The sequence below is a fragment of the Nuphar pumila genome, chromosome 6, assembly GCF_984573655.1.
Source record: "Nuphar pumila chromosome 6, dmNupPumi1.hap1.1, whole genome shotgun sequence".
Classification (NCBI taxonomy): Eukaryota; Viridiplantae; Streptophyta; class Magnoliopsida; order Nymphaeales; family Nymphaeaceae; genus Nuphar; species Nuphar pumila.
Window position 1 is genome coordinate 117,376,497 of NC_143254.1, and position 23,312 is coordinate 117,399,808.

Here is a 23,312-nt window from a genome sequence, read left to right on the forward strand (position 1 = left end):
CTTGTTATACAACGTACTGTGAACTCGCTAGATCCGTTGCTTCAGGATCCAGACGCACTTCAGCTGTGAAAAAAGATTTCCCATGTCCAAGTGGGGCCCAGGGAAGTGGCATGGCTACTCCTTCAGAAGAAAAGTCAGCGGACACATGTCCACCCCAGAGCAAAGAGATTCATCCTGACAAAGATCACAAGGGGTAGCCAATTTGGAGGGAGAGGGTAGAACGTCCCCACCTCTCTAGAGACTTCTCTCTCCTTCTAAGAAGGAGAAGTTACGTAAAGTCCATTCATGTCTTCTTTAATTGCTTTCTAATTTTCAAGGCTATAGGCTTGTGAAGAGTTCAAGTCAGGATGGGACTCTAGTTTCCTATTTTAGTTTTGTTCTAGTTGCCAAGTAGGATACATGTTTGGGCAACTAGGTGTTTTGGGTTTATGGGTTAGTTTTAACTTTATGCAATAAATGTTGACTCTACTTCAAACCTCCCAGCTATATAAGAAGTCTGGAAACCCCCCTTCAATAAGATATTGAATTTGGAACCTATTTGGTCTCTCTCTCTAGTCGTCCCCTCTCTCCCTCTCCCTCTCCCTCTCCCTCTCCCTCTCTCTAGATGTCTTCTCTTTCTCTCTTTTCTCTTTCTCTCTCTCTCTGATCTTCCTCCGATTCACATGTAGGTCAAGGCCTCCCTAGGCTGGTTGATGTCTTCCCCCAAAGAGTCCAAGCTCTTTCGGAGCCCGAACAGTGAGGTTTTGCATTTTTAGCACCCCAGTCAGAGTTATCTCGTTGTGAATCGCATGCTCGTTTCCCTGAATGTGTGGGGCACTCCTCAAACCTGCTACAGATCTTCAAACGCATCCTAGGTACTAATCTCAACTTTAGTTAAGTCCCTACCTGTTTTTCATAGCCGAAAGATTGAAATTGCACCATACTAATTCAGGAAAACACATAGTTTTGCCCATTCAACCTCACTAGCCTCTTTCACTACCTAGGTTGTTATCCATGACCCATAGAATGTATATTAGACCCTTATATACGTCCCTAGGTCACTCTAGAACCCTTGGACCAAGTCTTATCAATTCTGGACTGAAAACCCTAGTTAAACCACTTACTAAACCCGAATCGCACTTACCTGATTAGCCGTTTGACCATGTTTCTCGTTGTTTCGCCTTCATCGTAACCACAAGAAACCTCAAACCTCTTCCGCACCATGTCAATCAAGGTTTAGCACCCCAGACACATGACCCACAGGTCCCACGACCCAAAAACCACATGTTCGATCCTCTCGAGTCTGTTGAGCTGAAACTACAGTTTTCGCCTGTTGCAAATCCATACCTACCTTTCGGTCATTCTTTCGAACCTTCTACATTGAAAAATCCGGAGGGTGTGACATGTGTAAAGGCATTTCACATGGCATGCATGTGTGAGCATCATCCATCCATGTATGCATGAGAGAGAAAGATGAGATTGTTTTAAAGAAAAAAGTGTGAGAAGCAAGCGTGTGTGAGCACACTATGCATTCATGTCTATCATCCATCCATCTATGCATGCGAGAGAGATGCATACGTGTGTGATCATGTCATGAATTCAGGTTCATTATCTATTCATTATACATGAGAGAGAGATGGTCATTTAACTCTATCTAAACGGTTGGAAATTGTCCCTGCAAACTCATTTACTTTTTGTTCCAATAATAATGGAAAGACATGCACATTTACCTCGCCATCTAAACCATTGGATTGGAAATGATCCAACGGTTTATAAGAGGGAGTAGGTACTCCGGGAGCACCGTATCATTACTAATATATATACACTACTTATAAAGGAAGGATGGGAGACAAAAGTAGTTATATTGTAACATTTTAAAAATGACAGAGAGTGGTTTGGCTTGAATTAATTTACTAAATTGTTTATTTATTTATTTGTTTTTATAGGAGTTCCCACGTCACGCAACATTTTGTTAAATGACAAACTGAATGTTGTGATTGTTTATTGTCATTTACTAAATTTGTTGTGGTATAAATATATTTTAATATAGAGAGAAATTAGGAAGGCTACCAACGTGGGATCCTATGGGGATAAGAGAGAAAGAGAGATTAGAAAAGCCATTTACTTGAGATTATATGGGAGAGAAATCAGGAAAGCTGCTTAAATAGTGATCCTGAGAGAGAGATTATTAGATAGGGATTTCAATGGATTGGTTTTGTCCGATATCCAACCGATAAGTCAAAATCAGATCCGCTTATAATCAGATGAATATATAGTTTTGGTTGTTTTTTTTTGCTACCAAATCCAACAAATATCCAGATTTGACAGGAATCTGAATCCGTTTACATGTAAAAAAACAGATTTGGTATGAGTTTTTCACTGACTGGATCTGAAATCAAATTGGAATCCATTTAGCCAACATCTGATAATCGGATATGGTATTGGCTACATCTGACCCGAATCTGAACCGTTTACATCCCTATCGCTAGATTAAGCTTTACTCATGCTTGTTCAGTGTATGTGTGTGTGCTTTTACTCATCATGTTTGGTTTGGTTTGTGTTAGGTGTACTCTTGTTCGTGTTCCGTTCGTAAGGGTCAGCTGTTTTCTATTTAACATTTTTTAAAATGCATGATCACCTTTTGGGGTAAAAGAAAATAACGCTTTTTTAAATTCAAATTTGCATAGTACACTTTTTTGCTTTTTGGAAAAAGGTGTTTGACTTTTTGTTTCCCTTAAAATTAAATCATATTTCCAAAAAAAAAATGACGTACCATTGTTTTAAAGGTATTTTGGTCATTTCAATCAGTTGAATGCAACCTATGTCACAGGGATTTGGCCAACCAGGTGCTGCACCTGCGTCGACGCAACGCGGGTGCGGATGTGGCACCCGGTGTGGTCAATGCACCCAGGGTCATAAATGTCCAAATTTTGAACTTTAAAAAAAAGCCCGATGAAATGGGCTGAGAGGAGGAATAGGGCAAAAAAAATTTGCCATATTCCTCCTGACCCCGACGCCAACGACGACTTCGAGCTACCACCAAAGTCTGGTATGCATTCTCTCTCTTTCTCATTCTCTCTTTCAATCTCTCTCTCCCCTCGTCTCTCAATCTCTCTCCCCCCGTAATATGCTAGTTCTGCCCACTTTCTTGTTCTCAGCTCAAAATCACAGTTTTTTGGTGTTTTTTCTCACATTTAACACCATAGATGTGATATATAGGTTTTGTTTAGTGAGAACCGGCTTTTGGATCACCAAAATCTGACCTGTATACAGGTTTTTCCGGTGATTTAAGAATCAAAATCACTGGCTATGAAGTATGAAGGTATCAGTTTTTTTTTTTGCTCATAAAAACATATTTTTTCATCAAAAAATCATGATCCAAGAGTCGATTCTCACTAAATGGAGCATGCTAAACACATCTAATGGTTCAGGTCTATCATAAGACACTTCAAAACTATGGGGCAGAATGGGGCAAAACGAGAAAGCACCCATGTGACATAGAATGCAACTAATGCTAAATAAATCATATGTATATATATATATATAGATAGATAGATAGGTAGATATAGATATAGATATTGCAAGAGAAGGTCTCTTTGGATGAAGTGTCCTCTTTGGACTTTCTTTTATTAGAGTGGGAACCGCCTGAAGACGCCACTCCATCCTCATTCCATGTGGGGAGACAGGGAGGTTGCTCCCCATGACCTCGGTGCCACAGTACCCTAAACTGCTCCCTCAATCTGGTCTTGGTGCTTCACTTGGTGTATAAGCCTCCGAGAGGAAGCAGATGATTGTTATCCTTCAAATTTTAAAATTAAATTTGAACCATGACATTGAATCTTATTCAACAATTCAGACAATGTCACAAATGCTCCACACAGGTTTGGCTCTCTCTCTCTCTCTCTCTCTCTCTCTCTCTCTCTCTCTCTCTCTCTCTCTCTCTCTCTCTCTCTCTCTCAACCGTGTTTAGAGATCCAAGCAATTCAAACACCAGATCTCAAATCCCCACTTTTCGGGGATTTTAAGATCCTTGTTAGGCAATAACGGAGGATCTTCTGCCTGGTCTAGGGACGCCAAAGATCCCTGTATTTGAGATACTCCCATTCTTAAATCATTCAAAAAAGGCAAACAAACACTACCTAATTTTCCAGGCTAGATATGATTTGTGTGTGCATAGAATGATGTGTTTCTGTTCAGCACCTTGCACTACTTGCTTATCAGCAACTCCCTGTATCTTTATCTTCAATACATCTGGCGTTCATCAACAAATCAGTTTTTCAATTTTCATGTATTATGTCAAAGTTCGCTTATCCATAGGCAGAACCAGACATAGAGAATATCATTCGTCATTATGCTACTTAGAATTTCCTTGAGGGGGCTATTACTCTTCCTAACACTTCCTTAAGAAGCAAGATGTCTCCTTTGAGATATCAAAGGTTTCTTTTCAATTTCCTATCAAATTCTCAATGATTTGCTTCCACCCATCATCATCTTGAGAAGGATTAACTGAAAAACTTGCCACTATCACGTCTTTATAGTTCCATAATATGCCCAAAACTTTTAGTTCTCTTATCCATCATGGGAAACACTAATTACTTTTAGTACAGAGGTTTTTGAATCCTTTAGGGGTTTAAATCCTTTATGGGCCCTTTTGTCATATTTTCTTAGTTATCATGTGATACCTATATCATTGATCAAGCATATTTTAATCAATTTGGCATGGATATATTGTGTGTGTGCATGTGCATGTGTGAATGAATTAAATGTCAGTGACAAAATCGCTGTTATAATTTTCTGTTTCTCTGGGTAGTATAGGGAGTAACTGAAGTTCTAAGCAACCACATACATGAAAGGTGCAAAAAAGCCACAAGTCAGGTCCAGGCATCCATAACTCCCAAAATGATGAAATAAACATAAAAACGAGTGGGTAACTCAAACATAAGCTCTAGGCTCTCAAGCATTGGGGTACAGTACCTGTGACCATGGATCAAAACGGAGATGAAATCCATGATCAGGAAAGCTCACAACTATATCCAACTTTAATGGCTCCTACAAAAATGACCAGATCCAACAATTACATCAGAATGCAAATACCAATGAATGGGACAAAATAGATTTTTTACAGCATGTGATCATATTACATTGAGAACACAACAAAGTAATAGCAAAAACATCATATTACCAATCAAAACATGGTCAGAAACAACTCCCTAAGCAAATTACATTATGAAGATGACAAAATAGAACAATTGTATCTTAAAGCTTGACAAAAAATCTACAATGGAAATCTATTACTATATAGAAAACAGCATAGATAACTGCTTCAAACATTTTTGGTGGAAATATTTTTTTTCCTTTAAAACATCTCTCTCTCTCTCTCTCTCTCTCTCTCTCTCTCTCTCTCTCTCTCTCTCTCTCTAAGTCCACCTCTGATTGTAACTGCATCCTAAAAGCATGCCAACCTGCCCTATTTTATCTCTTTCATCAGTCGCTTAGCTTGGTTTTCACCTTCACCAGTTCCTAGTATTTATTTTTCCTTTTGTTAACTCCATTCCATTGCCTGTTCCTAGTTTCTCTCCCACTAACAACTCCATTCATAACTGTTCCATGCAATATCCATACATAAGGTGGGTTTATCCATATCTTCTTTTACGTTACACATATGCAACTCATTAAAACTAACACCCACACAACCAAAATCCACTTTCCCTTGGTAATACTTCATGCCAACTACCTGAACTTTCATTTAAATCACTCAACCAGTGTTGTGAGAGGCGTACGCCTCAGTACCTGAAGCGTACGCCTCAGAGGCGAGGTGCACGCTAAAGGTACTGAGGCATTGCTGTGATGCGCCCCTCATCAACCTCCGACCAGTTGTGACCACCGACCACCGGAGTTGCTGTGCTGCAGCTGCTGCTCAGTCTTCTCCGACCATCGGACGACCGGCATATCCCTCGCTTCCGTACCAGCTGGGTGCATGGTCCTTCTCTTACTGCCTCCCCTCCCACCGCTTCACTTCCATACCAGTTGTGAGAGGCGTATGCCTCAGTACCTGAGGCGTACGCCTCAGAGGCGAAGCGCAGGCTCAACGCCTCCCTTCGCCTCATCGCATTTAACAACCTTGTGTAATGAAAAGAGGCGGAAGCACCAATAGAGCAAGTGTCACTCTTTAAGAGTGACCACTAGAGCCAAGAACACAAACACCGAATGTGCACACACAAAAACTCTCAAATATGGAAATGACTTAAAGTCATAAGTTGGATATTATTGAAGAAAGGAAGAGAGGGGTATAAAACCCATACATAAGAAGGAGAACACCTCTTCTATTTATAGAGGAGGGAGGCACTAAAGAGGGGGCTCCCTTGCAGTCGTTGGGAGCTCCAACGGTCAGAAATCTGACCGTTGGGGCCCCAACGACTACAAGAGTGGGGCCCCTTGTGGTCATCCTAAAGCAAAAAAATAAAAAACAAAAAAAGGAAAAAGTAAAAGGGAAAAAGAAAAAAGATAAAAAGAAAAATAAAAAAGTACATTGACTGAATTACAAGAATACCCCTATCGGGTATTTCAATAGAATATGTATATATATATACATATATGTATACATATACTTATATATATACGTATATATATATAAGTATGTATATATATATATATATTTTAACACGCCCCCTCAAACTTTACGGGGAGAAGACCGAAAGTTTGCTAAGGAGAAACATGAATCGTGGAGTTGGGAGCGCCTTGGTGAAGAAGTCAGCTAGTTGATGCTCTGAAGTAACATATGGTAATGAGATAGTCCCTCTGAGGTATTCGTCCCGAACATACTGGCAGTCCATTTCAATATGCTTGGTCCGCTCATGAAAGGTGTGATTACTAGCAATGTAAATCGCACTTTTGTTGTCACAGCAGAGCTTGGTGGGAGTGGAAATGTGGACGCCCATGTCAGTAAGGAGACTTCTGAGCCATACGATTTTCATAGTTGTCATTGCCATGGCCCGATATTCAGCTTCAGTGGATGACAGTGAAACCTTCTGTTGCTTCTTGCATCTCCACGAAATGAGGGATTCACCTAAGAAAATACAAAGACCCGTTATTGAAATACGATCATTGGGATTTCCTCTCCAGTCAGCATCAGTAAAAGCAGTTAAGTCAAGAGAGGAGGAAGAGGATAAGAAGAGTCCCTTTGATATAGTATTTTTGATATATCTGACAATTCTCAATACGGCTGCCATATGAACCGAAGTAGGTGCATGCTGAAACTGGCTTACTGCATGAACTGCATGAGCGATGTCTGGACGTGTGATGGATAGATAGGTGAGAGATCTGATTAATTGACGGTAGGGGGTTGGATCCTCAAGAAGAACACCATCTTCAAGTCTCAGTTTTGCATTAATGACTTCGGGAGTCTCAACTTTCTTTTCATCAGATATTCTTGATTTGGCACAAATTTCTGCAGCTAATTTCATCTGAGATAAGATGTATCCTCGCGGGGAATAAGCCACTTCAATCCCTAAAAAATATCTCAAATAACCAAGGTCAGACATATCAAAAATTTCTTTTAACATGGACTTTACATCATTTACTCTCTTTTTGTCATTCCCAGTAATGATCATATCATCCACATACAGCAGAAGCAAAATAATGGAGTCACCTGTCCTTTTAACAAAAAGAGCAGTGTCAGTATAACAAGAAGAAAATCCTAAATTTATTAATACGTTACTAAACCTATCATACCAAGCTTTAGGTGCTTGCTTAAGACCATATAAAGCCTTTTTTAATTTCAAAATTTTTCCATTTAAATCCATACCTGGAGGCGGTTCCATATACACTTCTTCATTTAAATTATCATTCAAAAAGGCATTTTTGACATCAAGTTGAAAGATTGACCACTTTTTAACTGCGGCTATAGCAATAAGGGCTCAAACACTAGTCATTCGAGCAACGGGGGCAAAGGTTTCATCATAATCTACCCCATACTCTTAGGCATATCCCTTGGCTACCAACCTTGCCTTATATCTTTCTAATGAACCATCACTCTTAGTTTTTACTTTAAAAACTCATCTACATCCAATGGGTTTCTTGCCATTGGGAGGATCAATGATTTCCCAAGTTTGTGCCTTTTTAAGAGCATTAAGTTCAAGTTGCATAGCTTCATTCCAATGAGCATATTGCTTAGCATCATTGTAATGAGATGGTTCATGAAAACAGTGCAGAGCAAGTAGGCACGCTCGAAAGTTAGGCGAAAAAGAATCATAAGAAACAAATCTATTTGGTATTTTGGAAATCCGATTTGATCTTCTTTGAGAAGTCTCTTCGATGGACTCATTTTGGGAAAAATTTTCAAGGGCACAAGGAGGATTCCTTTCATTCCTTCTAGAGTAGACTTGAATTTGACTTGAAACATTTTCTTCTAAGTTTTGATCATCGCTTGGATGTTCAACAAGATCTTCACTAAGGGATTCATTAGGATCAATATGATCATCTATGATGTTTTTCTTTAGGCAATAAGTCAAATAAGAATGAATAATCAATATTTTCATTCGGTTGGTGCGAAAAACCACTTTCCTCTTCAAGGAATGTGACATCTTTAGAGATATAAAGCTTGCTTTTAAGTATGTCAAAACATCGATACCCTTTTTGTTTTTCGCCATATCCTAAAAAAATACATTCAATAGCCCTAGGGGAAAGTTTATCATTCTTGTGAGTTAAAACAAAACATTTACATCCAAAAATTCTTAGTCTTTTATAATCGGGAGACATATTGTAAAGTTTTTCAAATGGAGAAATATTTTTCAAAGAGGACGAAGGAGTTCTATTGATAAGATATGTAGAGGTTAGAACCGCTTCGGCCCAAAAGGATTTTGGAACGTTTCTTGAGATTAATATAGTTCTTGTAGTCTCTATTATGTGCCTATGCTTTCTTTCCGCAAGTCCATTTTGTTGCGGAGTGTTGGGGCAAGAACGTTGGTGGAGAATTCCATTTTCTTTCAAATAGTTTTGAAAAACATTGGACATATATTCGCCTCCCGAATCGGATCTAAGAATAGATAGATTTCCCAAAAATTGGTTTTTGACCATTGCATGAAATTCTTTAAAGAAGGAGAAAACTTCGGATTTGCGACTTAGGAAGTAAATCCACATGAATCGAGTAAAATCATCAATAAATACTACATAATACGAAAAACCTCCTTTAGACAAAATAGGGGAAGGTCCCCACACATCGGAATGAATAAGTTCAAATGGCCGAGTGGTAAAGTAACTCCTTTGTGGAAATGGAATAGCTTTAGATTTCCCAAAAATGCAATCTTTACAAGTCATGTGATTGTCTTTACAAGTATTGTTCAAAAACGGAAAAAGAGACATTTTTACAAAATTTGGATGGCCAAGTCTCTCATGCCATATTCCAATACTTTTGTCTTTTACAAGATTGCACGATGGCTTAGATAGAAGAGTCAAAAAATCCATAAAGTAGAGGTCGCCCCTTCTATGGCATTGCCCAATCAGCTTCTCCTGACTGGAGATCCTGCACGGTACAATCCTTGGGTGAGAAAGAGACTTGGCATCCATGATCGGTGATTTGAGATACGGAAAAAAGATTTAAATTTATTTTAGGAACGATTCTTACTTTAGGAACAAAAAAAAAATTAAAATCAAGTGATCCGGTCGTTGACACACAAGAAGATATAGGTTCGGAAAAAATATTTGAAAGAGAATTTTTATGAGATGTCATATGAAAAGAAGCACCGGAGTCTAGTATCCACATACCTGGAGGAGATGAAGAGTAGGCAATGGCGGCCCCGGATGTTGAAGGAGAAGTCTTGAGAAGATGTTGGAGTACTTCGGAGATGTGATTTAGAGTTTCTTCGATATCTCCTTCTTTGGTACTTTCTTCCTTCTTCGGAGAAGTTTCTCCAACCGCGGCAACCTTTCCTTTGAGTTTTGGACAAACCGGTCTAATGTGACCCGGTTCATTACAATAATGGCATATTATTCCCCTTCTAGGCCCATTATTATTTTTGTTAAAATGGGGAGGTCTATACGCTTTAACATTTGATCCGGGCCTAGTAACGGCCAAAACTTCATCACTCTTGATGCTTAAGCCAAGTCGAGTTTCTTCTTGACATATCTCGGCGAGGGCATCTTCAATAGGTAAGGCTTTGCTTCTATGGAGAAGAGACACCCTTACTTGTTCAAACTCCGGGCGAAGACCATGAAGAAATTGAAAGAAATGTTCTTTTTCAATTTGTTCCCTCCTTAATTCAATATCTTCCGGAGCCACCCACTTAGGCTCAAGAAGAGCAAGTTCATCCCAAAGGGGAGTTAAAGAGCTAAAATAGTCCCGGACACTCATGTCCATTTGTTTGGTGGAACGGATTTTTTCTTGACAAAAAAATTGTCGAGCAAGATCCTTTTGGGTATACATACCCTTAAGAAAAAACCAAGCCTCATTGGCCCTTTTAAATTTGGCTATATTAGCACAATTTTTAAGGTCAACATTGTTCATAAACCATGCCAAGATTTTGGCATGGTTACTTTCTCAATCATCAATTTTGGATTGATGATCATTAATAGCTTTGATGCGCTCATCGCCATCTAAAGCCTTTTCAACTTCATTTTCGATCTTGGTGAGAACAAGAGAGGGTTCGGGAGTAGTTCCCATAACAAAACCCCAAAGTTTCTTACCTCTAAGATGATTTTCCATAGCGGAGGCCCACATGAGATAGTTGGACCCATTTAGCTTAAAAGAAAGATCCACTTTAGAGTCACATTCCATCGGCACCAACAAGTCCTTCCTTTCTTCAAAAAAATGAGTCACACGTTCCAAAGAAAAGGCCAATCACCAACCGTGCTCTGATACCATGTAATGAAAAGAGGCGGAAGCACCAATAGAGCAAGTGTCACTCTTTAAGAGTGACCACTAGAGCCAAGAACACAAACACCGAATGTGCACACACAAAAACTCTCAAATATGGAAATGACTTAAAGTCATAAGTTGGATATTATTGAAGAAAGGAAGAGAGGGGTATAAAACCCATACATAAGAAGGAGAACACCTCCTCTATTTATAGAGGAGGGAGGCACTAAAGAGGGGACTACATGGGGGCTCCCTTGTAGTCGTTGGGAGCTCCAACGGTCAGAAATCTGACCGTTGGGGCCCCAACGACTACAAGAGTGGGGCCCCTTGTGGTCATCCTAAAGCAAAAAAAAATAAAAACAAAAAAAGGAAAAAGTAAAAGGGAAAAAGAAAAAAGATAAAAAGAAAAATAAAAAAGTACATTGACTGAATTACAAGAATACCCCTATCGGGTATTTCAATAGAATATGTATATATATACATATATGTATACATATACTTATATATATACGTATGTATATATATATAAGTATATGTATATATATATTTTTTAACACCTTGCACTCAACTGCCTCCCTCTCTCTCATATGGAGGTTTGTGACATGCACAACCTTTTCACCCTTCTGCATGTACTAGGAACACAGTTGGTTTTGTGTGGGCCGTGCTGCTCACTCCTCAATCTGACCCCTACTACTCCCGACTTGCCATTGAACTGGTCATTGAAGAACCTGTTGCCGAAGCATGTTGCAACATCGTCCAAGCTTGCTAATGGGATTGTCAAGAACAACAAAGATTGAGTCGGCTTCAAGGCTGGACACCACATGCTAACCCAAGCATGTCATACAAATGCAAAATTTAAAAGAAAAAAATCAACATATGTGTCAGTTATTACGGGGATTTGGACTTTATGATATCTTCAAGTGTACACTTGGATGCCACTTTCCAAATTCCAATAGTGGTATGAAATTCAAAAAATGAAAAAGATTTAAATTGTTAATGACCCCAAAGCTCAAGCTTAACAATAATTTCAAGCAAAAGCTTTGATTCTTTTGTGATTAAATTGTTTTAGAATAATATCTTTTGTCTTAGAAATAATTTTTTGAAAATTATAAGCAAATGTTAAATTGCTTAGATGCAATAGGTAAGATTATGTGGTAAAAACTTACATGAGACTTGCTGTGGTAATCAAAATAAAAACACATTCGATAATATCTTTTGTCGTTTGGGTATCAATTTTAATTGAGGCCGTACATATCACGCATCTAATAAAGAATTTGATCTTTCTGTGTAGTTAATGTTTATTTCAATGCACCGAAATAAGAGTTGCAAAGCATGTCTTCACGATTTATTAGATCTTCACTCTGGTTGTTTCTCTAGGTTCAGTGGCCCATTCTCACTGTTTGTATCTGTGTTTCTCTTTGATTAATAGGGTTACCACTCATCACACTCTTAGCATCCCATGCTATGTTTAATACTTCCCATCTGAAAAAAACATTCTTTCTGTTCAAAATAATTATTCAAACTAAAAAACCAGTTCTATTTTATTTTGGAAGTCATTTGCTAATCTAGCCAGTCTTGTATGCCAAAAGGTTGGCATGGTTGGAAAAGTCAAACTTTTAACAGTTTGCTTGGTTTAGTTCATCATCTTGAATGATAGGAGGCAGGCAATTTACTCAAAATAGTTAAATAAGTTCAAAATCATGGATCTACCTGTCAGAAAACAGAACAGATGAAGCTAAGGATTCAAATGAGTCAAGCAATTACTAGTAATGTGCAACGCACCAGCACATTACTAGTAATGAACAATAACACAACCACAATTAGCATGGAGAAAGATGCTTTTACTTCAGAAACCACAAGAATAGTATAAATGTGCAATTCTTGTAAAAAGGTCTGTGGCAATCACAGCAAAAGCCACAATTAGCCTACTCCAATAAGATGTTAGTTATCCAAAAATGAAAGCTATAAAAGGCACCAAACCATGAGAAAAAACGCAAGAAGAAAATAGATCATAATAACTGGGATCGGAGGAGAGCACAAGGATTAGGTGGAAAATCATATAATTTCAGGAATAGACAGCACGAGGCCAAATTATCCAAAGCAGAAAAAAGAGGGAATAGTGAAATAGGTCAAAGGAAAATGACTGCACAAGAACAATTTCAAATTTGACCATGGGCACCACAGTCCCTTTTAAGTAGTAGAAAAATAAGGGACATAGGGCATGTTTGCATGCCACAGAAAACTGGAGGGATCCCGCGGAAACACACAGGGCCCCATGCATTTCTGCAGGACCCACAGCATCCCTCACGGGATTTTCTTTCCACGTGGAAAGAGTTCCGTTTTTCAAAGGGAGGGACATGCTTTCAGCAGAAACAAAGTCCGGCGAGGGTGGTCGAACTCTGTTTCTGTGAACAGAGGTTCCATGCTGGACAATGCATGGAGCCCCTGTCCTTGGCACACAAACACACCCATAGTAAATGGCACTAAAGGGATCTTTGAAACAAAAGAGCAGTTCCTTCTCATTCTAATGGATTACATGACAAATGAAAATTCAAGATACATAAAATTGAAGTTGAGATATCTGTGAAAATGCAATAGACAAAGGAATGTGTGAAGTCAGTAAAAGTTAGACTCCAGCGGTGTCAAGGTTGGGTATATGCTTGAATAAGTAGCAAGATGTCACTTACAAACCGGAATTAGATCCACATCATATTCTTGCTTGATAGTCCAAAAATGATAAATCTCCTTTTATCATACAGTTTATGGTGGCATATCACCTGACCAGTAATAAAAGCTTATTTTTGCCTTATTTCCCCTTTCAAAAGCCAGTTTTATTCATATCGTTAACTGATATAATGATCTGATTGTTGGCAAAAAGGATGGTTGTCATTCCACTGATCACCTTAAAAGTTTCTTTTACATGTTCCTTATTCAGCTATTAATGTTGGTCAAAACAGACACCTGAATGGTTTGGAGGAAGTACTTGGAACGATAAAATGAAATGCGAAAAATAGTAGCTTGGAGATAACAGAAAAGGTCCAAAACAAGAAACATGATTGAATAATATAAGGATGGACAACAAGGGAATACAGAGCAACATTCTTTGCAATCCTTCAGCAATTGAATTTCCTACAATACCGACAATCAACTAAAAGCAACCACAGTCTACTCAAAGAAAAGCAATTGAACAAACACAAGACAGCAATTTAGGCAGATCCAATTACATAAACTATTCCTGTAATTCACATCAGACCGATCGATCTTCCATAGCAAAATGTAAGACACAAACCTCGTCAAGGTATTTCACGTGAACCACGTCGTAGATGTTGGGCTGTTGCTCTATTTGTGAAAACGCTTCGCAAATTGGCATCCCTGCACAATATGCACACATACAATGAACCGAAAACAAGGATAGACGAAAAAACAAAACAAAGATAACGACGCCCTGAGAATGATGTTTGCCGCACCTCGAACGAAAATTCCAACAAAAACGCCAAACATGAACCAATAAAACCGATCATACAGACACGATAGATGAAAAAACCAGATAAAAGATGATGCCTTGCGAATGACGCTGAGCTAGAATCAAATCCCCCGACAGATGAACCAATAAAACCTATCATATAGAGACTAAAAGTAAAGGCATCGCCACGAAGCCGTTGAATCGAAACGATTTGGCCTTTTCACCAATGCAAATTCGCTCTGAATTCTAATTCCTGCCAGAAAAGTCGTCCGAACAAAACCCCCGATCACCGAATTCGATTCAATTTATTATCATGCAGTAAATTCGATTCAATTCAAACCTAGAGCTACAAGCAATCGATCGATGAAGATATTAAAACGATCGGAGCGCAAGGAAAAGGCCTAAAACAAAAAACAAAAAAACGAAGAGAAGGAAGGAAGAAAAGAGTACCGAGATTGAAGGGACCAATTCCGCCGCCAGGGCGGAGATCGAGGACGATGGATCCCATGGCCGTTCCCTCGCATCGCCTTCGCGGCCTCTGCATCGTCTCCCTTTCTTCTTTCTCCTCCTCTTCTTCCTTTTCCTCCTTTTGGTTGCGTGTTCTCTCTGTCCTTGTTTCTCGTTGAAGCGGAAACGTCGGGTTTCGGTTTTATAGCGCCTTTCCTTGCGTCGGGTTCATTGAATGATTTTCGTTTTTCTATTTTTAGGTAATTTACAAAAATGCACCGATTCTTTTGAATAATTTAAATGTATATCTAAAAACATTTGTAGTTCGAAAGTGTACCTAACCTTATGCTCATTTATTGAGGTTCATGCCCCTAAGTAGGATGTCAACGGGTCGGGTTTGGTTCGGACCTAGGTGAAACCAATCTCAATCTAGATTTGAGATTATGGTATCGGGTCCGAAACTCAGGTCTAATCGGACCCACCATAAGAGAAACCATATCCAGATCCTATAAACACTACATGAACCAAACTCAGACCATACTCGGTAAAATAATATTTTTTATCATTTTTAAAATTGGGTCGGGCCTGAGTCTGGTATAAAATTTTACAAACCATACCTGGATCCATGTATTAATCAGACCCTTTGGGTCTGACCCGGATTCTAACCAGGTCCTCTTATTTATCATCAAACCCTGACCCTATAGGGTTTGGTACAGATCGGGTCCAAGTCAAACACGACCCGTTGACACCCCTACCCCTAAGTAGTAACTCGTTCTTCTTTAGACCACATTTAGCAGTAATAAATCCAAGGATATACCAGTTTTACTATAGTTAAGTACGTTTTTCTTTGCCCATTTAACCCTCGTTAATTCTCTCTATATACATAAAAGTAAAAAAAAAAAAAATTAAGGCAAGCTGGGGTAAGGCAGACCCCTACCAGTTATTGCACTAGCTGCTCCTACCAGACAAGCTGAGCCCCCGTTGGTGAGTAAAATTGAATTTTTCCTTGACAACAAACTCATAAATTTGAGTGAGAATAAGAGAGGTGGATTTAAAAATTTGTAGAGGTACGTTTTGGGTTAACCATAAAAGTAAATGAGGTATGTTTATGGATTTCTAAATTGTTTGGGTTTGAATTTGAATTAAAGAAATTTTAATATATTGTTGTAGATAACTTTTTGGAGCAATTTGAAAAAAAAAATGCACCTAATGGACACGAGTAGCGCCATATGTTTGAAATACTTAATATAAAAGATTAACTTTTTAAGAAATTAGTCAAAATGACTGCCATACTACTTTGAAAAATAAATTATATGGTATTTATTAAAGTGTGTATAATAGCTTAATAAAATGCATCATGTAATTTTCCATATCAATATTGCAATTTTGCAAAAAATCTTTACATAATGCAAGTGATAATCTCACATGCTTTTAGCTTGAACATTGACTACTGGTAATAAAGTACTAACAAGTACTAAACAATGTCAAATTTCTTGCAATTTTGTAACAGTTATCTCAATAATGCCAGTAATGTTCTTATTGGTCATAGCTTGACCATGTCAATAATCATAATGCAAACCATTTTGTTATATATGTGTACATGTTTAATGGTTCAATTGTTTGAATTAATTACTATTGATTATAATTACATGTTTTATTTTTAATTACAAAGAATTAATTATTTTAAATTATATCTATTTAAATATGCTTAGATGTTTTAATCAACTTTAAATAGTCTCGTATATTAACTTTATTGATTTGGGCATGAAGATGAACTGTTAGACAAATAGCAAACAAACAATGAAAATCGTGGGAGAGATCGATGTACAAGAATCTTTCTTCTTCCGAATATATATATATATATACACAGTTACAACCATCTTCTTGACACCAAAAACTACAAAAATTTGACTAAGCCGGATAAGAACCACAATAGCTTTGACATATGCATTTAGCTCATGAAGAGAATCAAAATATTCCAAACTCATAAGAGAGGACACATCTAATAGGTTATACAATTATTAACCATGAACAATTTGTTGACAATAAGAATGATAGAGTGATCAAAAAACAAAACAATAAAAACAAGGGATATATGACGCATCGTCTTAGTTCCCTCTTCAACTTTGTCATATGAAGTACACTTAAATAGGGAACCTCCCATTTCAACTTTGGGGGATTGTGTTTCCAAGTTCTCCTGAATTTGCCTCAACTTATGACTGAAGAGGCGCTAGTTGAACGCTCATTACTTTCCTATACCACCAACTCTGATTTCTAACATGTCTTGTGTCGTTACATAGGTTTGCATCTTCATTTTGTTTCCATGAAAATTCGAGCACAAGATCTGTGTCAGGCGAAGACATTGTGCTACATCTTCCCTATCTTTGTTCCCTCTGTGCTAATGGTGTTGGTGGGGTGTTGCGCGTTCTCCTCTGAACATGCACTGTAGCTACAGTGCATGTTTGGGTCTCGACTGAGCGCCGCGTGGCGCTCAGTTGGGTGTAGGAAGTGTCATACAACCCGCAAGTTGTCGTACAACGGTGTACGGCACCCTCGTACACCCGATTGAGCGTCATGCGGTGCTTAGTCGGGACCCGAACATGCATTGTAGCTACAATGCCTGTTGAGGGGGTGCGCATCTATTTATCTCTCCCGAAGGTTGTGTAATTATTAAAGCCATTTTGAAAAGGGAAAACCATTTACTACACTTACCGTACTGATTTTTAATAAATCCTAACTTTTAGTTTTCTACGATGTTCCTTTCATTTAGAATGCATCTCTAAAAAATTGACAACGATGTTCCCTATTCCCAAAGTATGATGAAGACCGACAAAGGTAGGTGTGACAATGGGTTGTGTCTGACCCCGAGCTCACCTGTAACAAACCCTACAGGGTCAGCACTTGGTGATTACTAAGAAGGTTCTATTGGAATCTAGGCCAGACCTGAAGAGTCAGTTTGATATATGGAATCGGTTATAGTTTGTAAAATCTTATACTTGGGACGTGTCCGATGTCTTTATAGGATCCACATATGGTTTCTCTTACCACGGTTTCGATTAAAGCTAGCTTTGGATCTGGTACCATCATCTCAAAATTAGCTCTGGGTCGGGTTTCATGTCAGTCGTATTCAAAGTTAACCGGTTGACTGGTTACAGATGAGATATCACTACAAATTTAATGACATCCCTTTTCCCAATGCCTCACAAAGACTGACTTTTTTATTCCTAAGTGAAAAAGCATAATAATTGTGAAGCAGGTTACAGCTTCTCCCCAAGATGCACTCCTCAACATGCACTGTAGCAAACGTTTCATGTTTGAGAGTTTGAATGAGCGCCACATATATAAGCACGTGGGACTCTTATATTCGTGTGTCGGCATCACTTAGCATGAGAGTTCGATGTGATTGCAAAGACTTAAGTACCCTTTTTCGCCATTCCCGTTATGAAACGATGGTTCAAGAAAAGGACAAAAATATTCTTCATCTAGAAAAGTGAAACAAAGATTCGAGATCCTCCATCTAGAAAAGTGAAATGCCAGTTTGAGATCCTCCATCTAGAAAAGTGAAATGCTGGTTTTAAAAAATGGACAAAAATATCCTCTATGCAAAAAAAAGGAGTAGGATGTTAACTCTTTAAAGTCCAAACATTTTGTTTTTGCCCTAAGCAGTAAATGTTTGCACCATCTCCTATAACAGGAGCTCCCTCTGACGACACACCCTTTGTTGTCGTTTGCTATCGCCGGAACACTTTTTGTCATCGTTTGCTATCGTCGAAATATCCTTTGTTATCGTCTGTGCAGTGGGAGCATTGTTGTCACCATCGACTGCATCTACCTTCTAGGTGTTTCTCCTCCACTGTCGTATTATCAAAACTCATGGCATTTCGATGAGTTTCGTTTAAGATTTTATTATGTAAATAAATCGATTTGTAAATCTGAATGTTAAATCTTAAAATTTGTTGTACTATTCATGCTAAATAACACTTGTTTTATACTAAAACAAATCGATTTGTACTTATCCACCTTCTGGGCATCGAAAAATAGTTAGTAAGATTTGTTCTTATGGAGGACAAACATTACAACGATATGTACTTATGAAGGCTAAATTTCTACAATGATTTGTATGTTCAAATACATTAATGATTTATATATTTAATGTAGTAGCGATTTGTATGTTCGATGCAGCAACGATTTATACGTTTGAAGCAGTAGCGATGTGTATTTATGATTTATGAAGTTACCACGATATGTATTTAAGTTTGCTAAATCGTACAAAAATGTTTACTTATGATGCTCAAACGTTACAACGATATGTACTTACGAAGGTTGTGATTTCTACATCAATTTGTAAGTTTGAAGCAACAACGATTTATACATTTAAAGGAGTAGCGATGTGTATTTATGAAGTTACCTCGATTTGTACTTAAGTTTGCTAAATCTTACAACGATGATTACTTATAAAGCCAAATATTGTGACGATTTGTAATGTTGGTGATTGTTTAACGAATGGGATAATTTATAATATTATATACTTGGGGAGGCGGTTGTAACATATAATGTTGTGGTTAAATTTATGTGTTGTGTAGATTAGCAATGACTAAAGCTTGTAAGACAAGAAAAACCTCGTCGTTCGATGGGATGACTATTGAAGAAATTATTTGTCAGTCTCATATATATGAGTGTTATGAAAGGTACCAAAATATAATGAAGATTGAGAATGATAAAGACAGGGACAAAGTGTTGAAATTGTATAATGCGAAGCATTATCCATGAGATATTGAGGCTGAAGAGCAAAAGAATAAGAATGAGGAAGAACTAAAGATGAAGAAGAAGAAGGATGACGAAGAGAAGAAAAAGCAAAGAAAGAATGAGGAGGAGAATAAAAAGCAAAGAAAGAAAAGGCAAATGAATAAGGAGGAGAGGGAAAGGTAAAGAAAGAATAAGGAGAAGGAGGAAGAGAAGGAAAAAAAATTAAAGAAGAAGAATAAGGAGGAGGAGAGGAAAAGACAAAGAAATAATAAGGAGAAGAAAGAGAATGAAAGGCAATTGAAGAAGGAGAAGGAGGAAGAGAAGGAAAGGTAAATGATGAAGATGAAAGTAAAAGAAGAAGCATCAGGATGAGAAAGAGAAGGAAAGGCAAAGAAAAGAGAAAGAAAAAGAAAAGGAGGACGAGGAAGAGAAGGAAAGGCAAAGGAAGAAGAAGGAGAACGAGGAAGAGAATAAAAGGAAAAGGAAGGAGGAGGATAAGAAAGAGAATAAAAGGCAAAGGAAGGAGAAAGAGGACAAGTAAGAGAAGGAAAGACAAAGGAAGGAGAAGGAGGACGAGGAAGAGAATAAAAGGAAAACAAAGAAGAAGGAGGACGAGGAAGAGAAAGAAAAGCAAAAGAAGGAGAAGAAGGATGATGAAGATAAGGAAAAAGAAATGAAGAAGCAAGAGGAGGAGGAAGAGAAGAAAAGAAAAAATAAGAAGTAGAAAAGCAGATGAGGGAGGCATCGGAGCAAAGGAGCAACAAGAATAGCAGAGGAGGATGAGAGAATGAATGAGGAACAATAAAGGCAAAAGAGGGAGGAGGAAGAGGAGCGAATAATGGAGTAACAAGAAAGGCAGAGGATGGAGGGAGGGGATGAATAGGAGAAATGTGTGACCAAGGTACGTAAATCGCTCTTGTCTATCACGATTTACTATTATAGGTATTATTATGTATAGCGATTAATGTAATAGTGATTACTATGTATAACGATTACTGTGAATGATTTATTGTGATAGATATTATCATGTAAAGTGATTACTATAATAGTGTACTATGTATAGCAATTACTGTAACACCCCAAAATCTTAACTTGGAAAATCCTTAAATTTTTAGAGTAATTATTTTTTTTGAAGTATTGCGTAAGCGGAAAACCATAAGGAAAAATAGTTGGAAATTTTTGAGCAGGTTACACGATGAACAACAAGTAGAATCACTACATTGCTATTGGTTTACAAAATGAGAGAGAAAAAAGATATACATCATTCTCTTTATAAAATGTCTTTCAAAAATAAGAGATTTCCCAAAACCAACTGCTAAGATCGTAAAGGTCTAAAGTGTGGGTTCAATTCTCCACTGCACATTGATCATCATCGCGCCACTAGCAATCATCACCTGCATCCTCATAAAATGGGGGCAGTACTCTTGCGAGTTGGTGAGATACAATCCATAACTTTTCATTCAATGAAAAACATATGCAATGCTAGCACGATGTGCAACTATCAACATAGCTAACCATTATAAAAGCATAAGCAGACTAACGTTATTGGATAGTTTGGAACATTTGCAATAATTAAACAAGTGCAATTGTAAGCAAGTAAAGAAACAATAAGCAGGATGAGTATTGAGCAATAAGCGACAATATTAAGTAACTATCATGCTTAGACAATGAAACTAAGCATTTAAGCAAATAAGTAATTAAGCAATGATAGAAAACATCAACTCACAAGTCAGTAGTTAGCACATTAGTTTTATTGTTGTCTTGATTACTCCTTCGTATACGCAAAAGAACCTCACATTTTGTGAAAAATACCGCCGACGTTTGTTATTCTATGTTATATGATGATCGGGATACCTACAGACCGAGTAAACCTCATGCGAGCGACCCATGGCCGAGAGAAAACCTCGCATAGGTACGGATTACAATCTATACTACTGTAGTAGCTGAGGTACCTCAAAAGGTAACCTCGACCTCCCTAACTCTGAGTGACTGAAGGTCAAATGATGCTTTTGCTCCTTAAAACGTATCGTAAAATTGATCGGTCACTCAGGGTTGTACCATCCACCCTCTCGAAGGTGAACTGTTTTGTGAATGAACGATCGAGTGGTTTATCTTTTTTGGGTTTTAGTTAGTAAACATTACCTCGTTTTGAGGTACTTGGGCATATTTGCCTTGTGTTCCCTGCAGAGCAACACAAACACCACTAAGTGGAGCACTTCGTCGGTGAAGGTGACATCAACATTCATCATTTATGGGTGTATGACATTCTTAAACATGTAAGCTCGACTCACAAGGTGGGTCCATCGCTCACACATAACTCGCCATGGAGTTTTCAACATGTAACCAGTTTTTGAGCATATGTCATAACCCTAATATGGTGTTCATGTCTCATTCTCATTTTGAGATGAACCCAGTGTCCAATGTGCAACATGCATTCATGTTGGGTGAAAACATACATAATTCAAAATATGAACATTGATATTGCATGTCGGCTAACCCACAATTCTACAACACTTGATGATAAACATGCTTCATTAAGTCGTTTGAGTTCAGTGACATGGTGTGCCAAAGTGTGTGTAAAGATTTCAATTCCATCAAGCATATTTTTGATAATTCCTTAAACGTACTAAAGTGTGAATTGTACCGACTAAGCATGTCACATATGTTACATATCAAGATCATGTCGATATGTGCAAGTGTGGAATGTAGCTTAACAACAAAACTCGTTACACATATAACCATAATTTTTGCATACGATTCTTGAATCATTCCACAACATGCTATCACAATTGCTATTGCAAATTGACAAGGAAGGGCAACAAGCATAGTGCTGTCACCCAATCCACTTAAACGCAACGAGTACCCAGGCCATGGGCAGCACATATCACTTGCAAGTTGCTACCACGGTGACTTGGAGAAAGGCCATCCTAGCCCTCGCCCTCGCAGCTCGCAAGGAGACTAAGAAGATACCGTTCCGCCCATTGGCTGCAGCAAGGAGGGGTTGCAGCCCGACAACATGGTGGGTCACCTACTAGGGCACCAGGCCAACACCTGCCACTCACCTTGCTACCAGCTGCAGCCAAAGGGAGCGACCAGCAAGGCAGGCAGGCTGCCAGCCCGTTGCACTGCATGCAGCCAGCATGCGACAGCCAAGGCCGATCCCTGCCAGCCCACTGAATCCATACTTCAACATAGTCAATTCCTTACGGTCCTTCCATATAGTTTGGCGATTCTGGATTGCCTGAAATAAAATTAGTCATCACCCACAATATATCACAATGAAAATGATGTTGCAACACGAAGTTTGGAACTACTGTTCTGAGGATTTTTCGAAGTTGAAATGGTCTAAGGTTAAAGATAAAATGGTTAGATTATGGGTGAGGCTCCCATTCATTCCAGGTTTTTGGCCACCTGCTGCTAGAAAGGAGAATCACATTCAGTTCGGTGGCCTACACAGTTCGGAACGAGGCAGAGGAACTTCTCAAGGCAAAAGTCAACAAAGTTCATCCAGGACTTCTTTTTTCTGGAATCCCCACTTCTTGATAGACTTTTGGGTGAACTTAATCTTATGGGTCATATGATCTCCTCGGTGAGCACCACCAACGCCTCCTGAGTGCTTGGTTGAAAGTGGCTTCAGAATGAAGAAAATCAGTGAATGTGATGTATGTATGCTTATATAGTTGTGTACATGACATTACAGTTCTAGATTCTTGATGCAAGAGCAGAGCGATGCATATCCGGGCCTACATTCCGCTCCATATTATTTAGTTTGGTCATTTTAGTATTTGAATCATTTGTAATGGATCTTAGATTCAAGATCCAAAT

General features: G+C 38.4%; 1 protein-coding gene across 4 annotated transcripts in view; it reads right to left on the bottom strand.

The window, feature by feature from the left end:
* Positions 1 to 14,912, bottom strand: part of LOC149835866 (PHAF1 protein At3g51130) — a 38,895-nt gene extending 23,983 nt beyond the window's left edge. For all 4 annotated transcript variants that reach the window (XM_090008805.1, XM_090008806.1, XM_090008803.1 and 1 more), the window contains exons 1-3: positions 14,745 to 14,912; positions 14,121 to 14,203; positions 4,954 to 5,028 (exon numbers count right to left, since the gene is read on the bottom strand). In XM_090008805.1, the coding sequence (XP_089864931.1) occupies positions 4,954 to 5,028; positions 14,121 to 14,203; positions 14,745 to 14,838 (252 nt within the window). In that variant the 5' untranslated portion in view covers positions 14,839 to 14,912. The remainder of the gene's footprint in view (positions 1 to 4,953; positions 5,029 to 14,120; positions 14,204 to 14,744) is intronic.
* Between the last annotated feature and the right edge of the window lie 8,400 nt (positions 14,913 to 23,312).